Below are 12,552 nucleotides of genomic sequence, written 5' to 3'. Positions count from 1 at the left end.
TGAAGACTATTCTATTCAGTTCCAGGGTGATTTGTCGAACTTCAGGTGGCACATACACAGTAGTTTTCAGTAACTCATTTAGTATAAGAAGTCATTCCTTGGTTGAAGAAATTAGTTTTAAATGCAGGAAGAAAACAAGGATAATAAGACATAGTCATATAGTAAAAGTTAAGGAACTCAACTTAAACTGCTGAATGACATGGATTAAAGAACCTCTGCCGCCCTCCCCCAGGCTACGCGTCTGTTGTCAGAGTAAAGGTTATTTACGTCATTTGTAGTCTGTCTATGTTTTAACGATGTTTTGTGTGTTTACGAAGAAAACCTGTAACTCACTACGTAAGTTTCCTGTGTGACACCTATTTAAGCTCCACTCGTTTTCTCCCCCAGCTACGCGTCTGCTGTCAGAAAGCGGGTCTGCCCTCCTCGAGTTCTCTCAGCCCCGATATTGTGCTGTGGTTGCCGAAGACGCCCCCCTTACCACCTCAGTCATCACTGTCACCGCCACGCACAAATACGGTCAGTATCTACACCAGAATTTTGCATTTCGCCAACTGAGGGGTTTGTGATGAAGCATCCTGCCACGTTCCCTGAGTGGATAGAGCTGGTCCTTTGGTTTACAAAATTCTAAAACTGGAATATGTAAAAATAAAGCAATGTCTGAGAGGCCAAATTATTTCCATGCAGGGTAGTCTGTAAATAGCGCTCCTCTGGAATCGCCTGGCAGTATCATCTGTGTTGGGGGAGCTGCTCTGTCTGCTGGTGTGGGTGTGATTGTGGCGGTGGAAGCAGGAAACGAATGAGTGATGTAAGATAGACAATGATAACATTGCATGGGACATCCGACAGTACACGAGAAATCGACCGGCAAAGTGGAAGAGGAGCGTTACATATGGACCACCGTGCACTTTATAACATATAGATCCCATCTTTGGCTTATTACTACTAAAACTGTTAAATGAAACAAGTTGCAGCCCGACAGTCAGTACCTGCCAAGTATTGTTTTAATTATATCAGTTAGTAACCACAGGGTATTGGATTACTATTACTTATTTGCATTTGCAAAAGAAGAGATTACTAATATTACTTAATCCTTATATAATTATTGTAAGATGGTCGAATTCCCTAGGAGATCTCCACAAACACATCGCCTCCACATCGCCCAGTCCTCTGCCATCAGGCTGCCTTAACTCCAGTTCATACCAACGTCGTTCGTTTACCTCTTCACATCATCTCTCCATCTTATCCCCTGTCTCCCTCTTCCCCCTCCTTCTCGCTCACATACGTTCCCCTAATTCAGATGTATCCCATTTTCTTTCTCTCCCTTTGTCTCTTTATATAGCTGGAACATCACAATGTCAGCTTCATATAATATTTTAAAGCACGACATTAGCAGTACGACGCACCTAAACGTCCTCTCTCTCTCTCTCTCTCTCTCTCTCTCTCTCTCTCTCTCTCTCTCTCTCTCTCACACACACACACACACACACACATATCTATCTATCTATCTGTCTATCTATATAGATAGATATACTATATATATATATATATATATATATATATATATATATATATATATATATATATATATATATATATATGTAAGCAACTCCACATTCTCCTCTGTAATAACTCATTCCACTCTTCGCTCACTTGACTTATATGACGAAGTCCTTGTTTCACTTCCGTACCACACAACGTGGATGACAGGACCGTCGTGCAATGACCTCTTTAATTCCATGTTCGTTTCTCCATTTATTTTCATTGTCTGCTACATGTTCGCAGTCTTCTCTCGCTGTTTTACATTTTCTTGCACTTCACCTCCAGCACTTCCGTCCTTGCCCATCACACTATATAGAAAGCGCCCAGTGAGTACATACCTCCGGCAGCGCATATGTTTTATTACTTACTGCCAATTATTACTCTTTCTAACCAGAAGAATACTTTTAGGCTGACATAGTCGGTTAATTCGACGGTCTTAGTTCTCCCTGGTATACAATCTCAGAGACCCCATCCCCGAGCCAAAACACACACACACACACACACACACACACACACACACACACACACACACACACACACACACACACACACACACACACACACACACACACACACACACACACACAGAATCATTCATTTCTGCATCCAGATCCGGATCCACCACAAAATCTAATAAACTTTTCCTTGTCTCTCTGTCCATCTATCCACCACATTTCATAGACATCCCAAAACAGATGTTTAAGATACCTTACACACAAAGCGACAAAGAGACACAGGTTAATATGTCACCTCTGTTAAACTTTGTTGGCAGGAATAAATATTAGGAAAATCTCACCGTCTCCATTGCCTAACCAGTTTGCCTGACAATTCAGTGTGTAATTCCATTCACCTTAGAGATAATGATATTCTTTGCTGCTATCACCTATAATCTCTTTTCTTACACACATTTCCAAACTCATGCACCAAGCCTTGCAACTCCCTCATATATTTATTCATCAAAATATTACAATCAGTACACAACAGTACAGGCAGTTTTCAGCTCCACCCTCCCTCACTTGAGACATTCCAACATCAACTGCCACACCATGAGTCTCTTGCAACTCTCTTATAACACAATCCATGTGTATACTGGACAACCTCGGAAGCAAGACAAATCTCATGTCTGAAACATGTTTGTGTCTCAGTTTTTCACTAATTCTGTCGAAATGTATCGTACCATATACCTTCCCCCTGCCCTAGACCAATATTCGCATAACTACCACACACTCATCTCCTTCCTCTTGTCCTTTATACAAGGGGACAGTAACTATACTTGACTTCCAGTTTAATGGAACTCGGCCATTCTCCCACGTTAATCTGCACATTTACAGACTCATTCACCTGCTACTCCTTCCCCATATTTCAACATATCGCCACACACTCTATTAGTCAATCGTTTTTTCTCCATTTTCACTTACTTCACTGCTTTACACATGTCCTTCTTACTGATCCCTTCCTCTTTTTTTTGTCTTCTACCAACCATTCCCCAACCACTTGTACTTGCACTACCTTAGTTCTGTATACTCAAAAGCTTATTCATATTTTATCTACTCTGGATCGATTTTTTCTCTTCCTTTTCTTCACCAACATTCCTCAGTATTAATTTTTTATCCCTCGGCTGCCTTCCATATCACCTTGTCTTACTTTTTTAACCTCCAAGCGAAACTGTTTCCTACATTCCCTCTATTTCACACTCACATTTTTCCACCCTTTACTTACTCTCGATTACCGGTCTCTTCATCTCTCTTCTCTCCCTAACATCAGCTATTTCTTAGTCTTTCCACATCGTTAGTCCTTTTACTTCCCATCCATTCACACTATGCTCTTGTCTTCTCTTTCACAGCTCGATAACTCCATCATTCCATCACGCTGTTTCATTCATCCCCTTATCACTTTCCCTCACCACGCATACCACGTCACATGCTGTACAAATTTTGTCTGTGAAACCCTTACACCCTCCACGTCCTCCATCTGCACCAAGTCTTATCTACCCAGTTACTTTTACAATCTCTCTTGTAAGCCACTGAGCATTTCTACTTCTGCAGCTGTTGCACTCACTTTGCATAAGCTGTTTTCTCCTAGGTTTCTTTATCTCTTTTCCCTCATTGTTTTTGCATCTTTGTCCTTCATCCTACGTCATTATCAGACAACCAATCCCTTGCCCCTTGTGCATTATACAACCAAGCATAGATCTTATTCTTCCGTTATCACACCTTATCAATCATTGCTCTCTGTTCAGCCAGCCCACCTTTCAGCTTTCTTAACACTTGCAAAGAGGTGAGGAAAATCACCTGGAGACAGCCAGAGCTGAAGATATTAATGGGGGTAAGTAGAGCAGATGCTGACAAGCGTCAAGTAAATACCAGAATCTCAAAACACACACAGGTCAGACTTTGAACTTACCTTGTGACTTTGAACGTTGATTGATTGTTTTCATAATAGAATCTTTTAAACCTTGCCTGATCCTGAACCTCCCCACCACGTTGGTCTAAAACAAATACGTTTTTTATTTCTTTTTAGTTGACTTAGCCTTGTAGCTTTGACTTTTGACTTCCTGTTCTTAAAAGCACACTCATCCTTCCCACGAAATCAGATCAATTTTTTTTTTTTTTTTTTCGCAAAGAAGCACACAGGCCGAACTCTAACCTTGCTCTGTAACCTTGACTTCTGACTATTTATCTCAAACTCGACTTCCTTCGTTCTTGCCGTACTCACAATCCTTCCAACGAGAATGGGCTTAATAGGGATCAAAACTTATTTAGTTGAGTGCCCTGTGACCTTAGCCATTGACTTATTGTTCTCAGAAGCAATAGTTCATCCCCTGCTGACCCTCATCCTGTTAACGAAGTTATACTAAAATCATATTGAAACTGCTTGACACCAATAGTATACTACCTCTCGGTCACTTACTTATTTACAGTACATACTAACGTAGTCAGTGATAGACTAGGATGTTGAGATGCTTATCAGCATCTTGAGAGACGTCAAAGGACTGAAGGAGTTAACAAAGCATTGCTATATTGGCTGTAAGTGGAGTAGAAGTGGTTAATTACAGCTTTCGTAATTTTCTTAGTCATTAGTCAAAGTTTTCATGAAGCAACTCATACAAACAGACCCGTTGAAAATTTCGGAAAAGTAGGGTAGAGTATAGCTGTGGAAGAACAGTTGGGGATAAAAGACTTGCCTGATATTTTACAGTTTCTGCTTCTCATTCTCCTGTGGTGGTTAACTCTCCTAAGCAGTGAGAGGAAGGGTAGTTGTTCTGTCCAAGGTTGATTCCATTTTACCTGTATATTTTGCATCAAGAAGAAATATAAGTGGATTGTGGATTTAGAGGAATAGTAGTTGAACTTTTCACCCTAACTTTATGGAGTTTACAACACTTCATTCATATTGCCCCTAAAATAACAACAGTGAGCGATAGCTCATACGCTTTTCATATTATCTCTGTTATTACAGTAATCTGTGTAAATTAAGGGGTTTATGATGAACTAGTCATTTAGAGGCTTTTTAACTGCGGTACACTGTGTGTGTGTGTGTGTGTGTGTGTGTGTGTGTGTGTGTGTGTGTGTGTGTGTGTGTGTGTGTGTGTGTGTGTGCACTTTCATTCGTCTAGGACTCTAGGGACTGACGGAGTTCAATTAACATGATGCGGTGGCAGTATGTAAATTTGTCATTTTCTCTCTGGCCAACTCCGGACAATTTTACTCGCCAGAGTCAGCTTCCGAGGCCTGACGGCCATCTACTCTATTTTTGATGCTTTGGCTATTGGCAGATGAATTTACTCTCCCTAAAGTGCGCTTTTATTCACCTTTGTGGAATCTCCTTCGTACTACCAGTTTATTATAATTTGCATTCCTTACTACTTTCCTTTCATGTCCCTAAATCAGTTACTACAATTACCTAACATTAATACATTTTTTTTTACCATTTTGTGCTCTCTACTGAGGAGGCTAGTTCGGGATGAAAGTTATATCATATGGACATTTGCTTCAAAACATAAGAGGCAACTGGAGGTTTGTCGAACAGATAATGCAGCATGGAACGTATTCTGTTTTCTATATCCTTAGATGTTATGGACAATAATATCCTTACTTAAGTTATAAAAAAAAAAAATAAAAAAAACGTAAAAACATAAATTGGGACGTGCTGTAAGTTTACTATATTACTGCTTGCCTATTTTTGTCCTTTGGAGCCTCCGTCGGTTGTGTCGGTATAGCATCCGTTTAATAATCCTCCTGGCCTCTGCTGAGTCCCAACTTTGGACGGGCCTTGAAGCACGTGTTGCATCTTCATCTTTCATGTGTTCAAAAATATTCCACACCGCTACCCATGTATGCACCATCGGGTAAGGGCGGATTACCTCTCCAGCGATGGAAAGTCGTGTCCACTGGCCGTGAAGATTGGTTGCCTGTCATGATCTGTAAATCACGTACTGAAAGCATATTGCCAAGATATAGCATAACTACCACCCTGTGTCATTTCTGTACACCACTGCTGTTACAGTACATACATACATTTATGCATACATACATGCATACCTACATACAAACATGCATACATTCATACATAAATGAATACTGTTTGGAGATTCCCTGCGTGACATACACTTATCTGCTCACACAACCACTCAGACATCTCAAAATTTCATACAAACTTCTCACCCAAGATTCCAAAAGTCTACCAGTTTTCAGCATACCGATTCGTTCTGCATTGATTGGGACGCATTACTTCTCCACTCACAGAAACAGGTTTTTCTTGATCCTGCTTAATAGATGCCCGTCTGGAGCCCCATCCACATGGTTTAAACTGACATGATACAGTTGAATTACACACACACACACACACACACACACACACACACACACACACACACACACACACACACACACAGACTGAGAGTCAGAAAGACAGACAGCAAACGAAATTAACATGGATACAAACACCCGGACGGACCTAAACACACGCCCAGTGACAGACACAGATACAAAAAAAAGATAAAGACAGACAATCAGCCATGGAGAAAGCTAGACAAGCACATAGGGAAAGAGAGAGAGAGAGAGAGAGAGAGAGAGAGAGAGAGACCGATACACACACACACACACACACACACACACACACACACACACACACACACACACACACACACTGAAATAGAGAAGCCACAACGACTTCAAAACAGACAGACAAACAGACGGCCAGATAGATAAAAAGGATGACAGGAAGACAAACAAAGACAAATAGACACACAGAGAAATATAAAGAAGAGCCGAATTAAATACACGAGCAGAGACACCCAGACACGCACAAGCACTAACACAGAAAGACAGAGATAAACACAGACTGACTTACAAATACATAAAAGAAAGAATTTGAATTTGAAACAGTTTATTGATTTAAAAAAATTGTCAAAAGGATGAGGCTAAATTTCCTCTGCTCTCACCCTGTACCGTGTTCGTCCCTTAGGGGGGATTTTCATGAATTACCTTATAAAGTTGATGAAGTAATATACGACATCTTATTAACTAACATGTACCGTACATAATATACATATTGATATTAAGATCAACCGAGTGAAATGGTACATAAATCAAGGAAAAGAAATAGGTGAAGTGTGGGACTGCCTAGCAGCTGGAGCCCCAAGGGATGGTGATGAGGATTTAGCAGTGACCAGCTATCAAACCGTTCCCCCCAAAAATCCCTCTAGGGTTCACAGCATAGAGGTAGGCAGTCACCCCACCTCCCACCGCACCCCCATTCCACTAAAGCCTCACTACTTATCTATATTTACAATGCCCTGCCACTGGCTAGAACATTATTTTGATTTCCAAGGAGTTATATACGGACATGTATTTATACTTCATGTATGTTCATGCACAGTGCAGGATCACAAAATTACAGATATCATATTCTTGGAGCTAATCTCTCATATTTTTGTAAGGTTTCTTCAATCCTCTTATTATTAATCATCAGATTACCTGTTCTGATATATCTGTAATATTTCCATTCCTATAGGGTGAGGAGAGGACAGTGTAGGATATAATATTGTAGTGTGTGGGCCTCAAGAAAACCACACATCCTACATTATATATCTACATCAGCCACAGGGTGGCCTTATTCCCCATTCCTATAGAATGAGGAGAGGACTATTATTGTAGCGTGTGGGCGTCATGAAAACCACACATCCTACATTATATATCTGCATCAGCCACAGGGTAGCCTTATTCCCAAAAGTACTTACACCCTAACCTCAGCCTCATGGTTACTGTATCAACTAACACGTTTCCGTGCCACCGATGCACAATGCCTGTGTCCTGACTGACATGAATGTAATGTCTAAATGCTGAGCTATTTTCCCAACAACATTGTTCTTCTCTCCAATGCAGTGCTTTCTTTCTCTTCACGTATTATATTTCTCAGCTGATGATTCTTCAGATAGCATGCTATGTATATATTTTCCTTGTCTATTGCATTTTTGGCAAAAATGTCTACTCTTTCATTTAACTTTATACCTACATTGGACAATAAGCAAGTGAATGTGACATTATTTGCGCCTAACATTATTACTTTTATTTTAATCATACAAGCTGATGTTAGTAAACCATAATTAGGATTATAGCTGTTTTAGAACTTATAGCACTTCTGCTGTCAACAAACATTAAAACATCCTTTCCAACAGATGTAACCTTAAACAGTCATAAATTTATGGCCTCTAACTCAGCTTGGGTGGGCGAGATGTGATCACCTATAGTCTTAGGCTGAACTCTTTCTCTGCTTTGTTCCCGTCGGTGTTCTCTCTCATTAGTACTCCACATGCCGCCTTCCCACCCTCACTCACAGACCCGTCACAGAAAACGTGAAAACTGTTCTCCCTTGGTAGCTCGTTGATAATGCCATTGTATATGTAATTCAGTTCACCTGGCATATAGTGTTCTTTTTTCATTACTAGAGCTCTGATGTTTACCTCCACTGATCCATCCTCCCAAGTTGGATGTTTAGGTTTCTCGAACTGCAGTACTGTAGTGCTCTTGCAGCTGATGCAGTTCTTTACTTTCTTTAATTTGCTTAAAATACTCTGTATTATTCTTTCAGCATTCAAAACGCATTGTCTTAGTTTTTCACCACTTTCTGCTCTAATAAGGCCATCACATGCTATAGTTGACACTTGGCAGATTAAATTCCATCCTCCTGATCTCTACCATGGCATTCTTTGACACCCTAATATGATGCGCATAGCCTCATTCTGAATCAATTCTAATTTCCCCAGCCTCCCTCTATCTATTACAAACAACACTGGTGCAGCTTAGTCCAATAGTGACCTCACTGCACTGATGTACAGTATATCATACTTAGCATAGGGATGTCCGCTCCTCTTCTTGTCCAAGCCAGAGATTTCAACGGCTGCAGGCGAGACTTGCGCATAGTAGTAATATGTTGCATCTCAGCTTCTTTCCTTTTATTTGAATACCCTACAAGAACATCAAGGTATTTGTGCTCTTGTACTCTTTCTAATTCGTGAACATCAAGGTATTTGTGCTCTTGTACTCTTTCTAATTCGTTCCCATTTAATGTGAGTCTGTCATCACTACTCTGTCCAAACTGATATTTTGTTTTACTTTAATTAATCACCAGCCCAAGAAATCTGCACTATGTTCCCAGCTGCTCCAATGCTGTCTGCATGCTAAGAATAGACTTACTTTGTACGAGGATGTCATCTGCATTAAGGATGGGTCGTACACACTGAGGATACTTGTCTGATGCAAGCCTGTTCATGAAAACATTGAAGAGGGTACCCCTCCCTGTAGTGTCCCCAGTTCCAGTTATACTTGTTCCGACAAGTATCCCTGGCACCACACCTTGGTCTTCATATCACCTAGATAGTCAGCTATCCAGCGCGACATTCGACCGAACACCCCAAGATTTGCAAGCTCATACACTATTATGTCACTTTTAGCTTTGTTAAACGCTATTTCTAAGTCTATAAAAATTCTACATTTTTAATTTCCATGTGAGATACATCCCATTATACAGTCAGATGTACCTTTGCCTTTTCTGAACCCATACAGATTATTAGAAAGATTATCACCCAGGAGATATAATGACCTACTATTATCCCCTCCATCATTTTACACATAAAAATAATTATTAGAGATATAGGACTATAACCAGCGTTGCCTTTCGGAACTGGGATGATAACAGTCCCCTTCCATTTATCGGGCAATACCCATTCTGTAAAGCTTATGTTGAACACGTCCAGCAATGGAAAATTATCAAGTGTAGCCAAGCAGTTTAAAATTTCGTATGTTATCCCATCACCTCTTGAGGCTGTGGACTGTTCACTCTTAACGACACTGATTAATTCTTCACTCGTAGTATTATTACAAGAGTGATTTTTTTTTTTTTTTCATACCAGTTCGTAATGGCTCAGGACTATACACCTAGTCCCTCATATCAGCAGGGAGGGAATAGAAACTGGCTGTCTGTGACCATTTTTCTACCATGTCTTGAGCTATTATTTCAGGCTCTCCTGCTATTGGAGTTCTCTCTTTCCGTCCTCTCACTTTATTAACGTGGCGCTATATGACCTTGACACTTTTACTTATACCAATATTCTGAGTAAAGGCTTGCCAGTAACTCGTCCTCGTTTCCTGCCTTACCTGACTGCATGTTCTAGCAACTTCTAACATGGCTAATCTTGCTTCCTAACTCTTCCCAGCCCATAACCAATGTCTTCAAGCATGCTTTAATATTTTCTTTCACTCTATCACTCTTTTGTCTTTGTCATATTGTGATCTGCGACCAATAGCTTTATTATAGGTAGGAGGGATATTTACACTTAATAAGGCCTCTATCTCTGCAACCAAATCATCATAAAATTCTTTTACTCCATAAGGCTCGTAACTCTACTACCACTGTTCTATTCCATTGCGGAAATAACCTTACATTTAAGTAATGATATTCTTTTTCTATTCATTTGGTATGGGATTTTGCGAATGAGAATTTCGACATGTAGAGCAAACTGATCACTTAATAAGTGTTGCACAAGAGCATGAGCCAGTCAGGTCAGAAGGGTGAAGAAGACAAGCGTAATCTAATCTGCTCCCAAGCACATGTGTTGACAATCCTTCACCGAACAAAGTAGCATCATCATGGTTTCCCTAAAACTGTACCCAATTATCCCCATTTTCGTTTCGACTTCCTGCACTTCCTACAGTAGGGTGTATAGCATTAAGTTTCCCCACTACGAGAGTGAGACCCTTGAACATGCATCCAGGTAGGTTTTGGACGTCCAGCAAGTTTTTGTTTAGATGCAAATTACAACATTAACAAGAATGGCACTCAGCAGAGCGCATACCTCCGCCAAGGACCAACATGCAGTTCCTTTTAATTCAATCAAGTCTAATGCAATATGGAAAAAGACTGCTGCCCAATTAAAGCATATTAAAATCCGCTAGATCCGGAATTTTATATGGATCCGCGCCAAACTGTGCACATTCGTAGATACCAACATCCTAAATAGGTGTGATTTTTTTCAAGATCCATGCAATAGTCACCGAAAAATTTACGAAAATGTCGAGAAACGCCCTATCTCGCAACGTTAAAGAATGTTAAAAAATTCCTGGATCTGCACCTTTATACGGATCCGCACCAAAATTTATTGGCGTCTATTCTGGGTCAAGGCCCATTCTTCGACCAAGTTTCGTGGTAATCCGCACAGTAGTTTTTGTGTAATCTTGCTCACTAACCAATCAACCAAAACAAACAAACGGACAGGAGTGAAAACATTACCTCCTTGGCGGAGGTAATAAATCCTTCTTGTAGTTTTACTTTAATGCCTATGTATTCAATGCCTTGACATTTTCCAAGTGGTTCAAATAATTCTGCTGGTATAATCTTTTTAATATGCACTGATGTACCCCCATTGCTATTGTTACATGCTAAGTAAGAACAATGATGACTAGAATGGCACTCAGTAGAGCGCATACCCCGCCAAGGCCCAACGTGCAGTTCCTTTTAATTCAGTCAAGTCTAATCCAATATGGAAAAAAACTACCCCCGTATAAAAACACATTTATATCCGCTAGATCCGGAATTTTAAATGGATCTGTGCCAAACTGTACACATTCGTAGATACCAACATCCTAAATATGCCTAATTTTTCTCAATATCCACGCAATATTTACTGAAAAGATTTACAAAAATGCCGAAAAACTCCCTATCCCGCAATGTTAAAGAAAGTGAACAAAAATTCCTGGATCCGTACCTTTATACGGATCTGCACAAAAATTTATTGGAGTCTATTCTGAGCCAAGACCCATTCTTCTACCAAGTTTCGTGGAAATCCGCCCAGTAGTTTTTGTATAATCTTGCTCACAAACCAACCAAACAACCAACAAACAAACAAACGGACAGGGGTGAAAACATATCCTCCTTGGCGAAGGTAATTATACTCCATAGAGATCACCTTCTTCCTCTCTAGTTTCCTTCAATGTTATAATGTCCATATCAAGCTCAAGGGTATAACAGTGAGCATCGGTTGTTAATGGCATTAACGTTGCAGGAAAATATTTTCAGATTTGATTAGGTCATTTTAATTCCATTGATTTCCCACTGTACTACCCAAAACACTAACTAAATCTTTACATACTGAACCCTTGGTCAATTTGCTGTTATGGTTGTGAGTAGCTACCGAGGGTGAGTTCTTCAGCCGTTTTTCTCATCTCCTCACACATGGCCAGGAGATAACGTGGAGAAACTTCAGTGTCATCGTTTACACCGGTCACAACACGAGATTCTTTAGTATTTTCTTTAGTCTTGTGATTCATGCACTGAGAACCATTAACGGAAGTTGCTGAAAATACTGTGATAGACGTCTCTACATTGTTTTCTACCACTGTCTTTGTATTATTCACTTTTTTCTTTATTAGTATTTTCTCTTCCCATTACTTTCGCTCATTTCCTCATATTTTTTCTCAGGCTTTTCTACTTTATCAAACATCATCTTGATTTCCT

At 40.1% G+C, this 12,552-nt stretch overlaps 1 protein-coding gene across 1 annotated transcript in view; it reads left to right on the top strand.

Moving 5' to 3' along the window:
• The first annotated feature begins 296 nt into the window (after positions 1-296).
• LOC145408996 (putative neural-cadherin 2) overlaps positions 297-12,552 on the top strand; it is a 364,003-nt gene continuing 351,747 nt past the window's right edge. Inside the window, exons 1-2 of the mRNA XM_080279567.1 lie at positions 297-336; positions 388-516. Coding sequence (XP_080135693.1) covers positions 297-336; positions 388-516 — 169 coding nt within the window. The remainder of the gene's footprint in view (positions 337-387; positions 517-12,552) is intronic.

Source organism: Coenobita brevimanus, chromosome 79 (assembly GCF_032717465.1).
Source record: "Coenobita brevimanus isolate Jiangsu-jjx chromosome 79, ASM3271746v2, whole genome shotgun sequence".
Classification (NCBI taxonomy): Eukaryota; Metazoa; Arthropoda; class Malacostraca; order Decapoda; family Coenobitidae; genus Coenobita; species Coenobita brevimanus.
The sequence above is the reverse complement of the archived record's forward strand: the minus strand, read 5'-3'. Positions and strand labels throughout refer to the sequence as shown.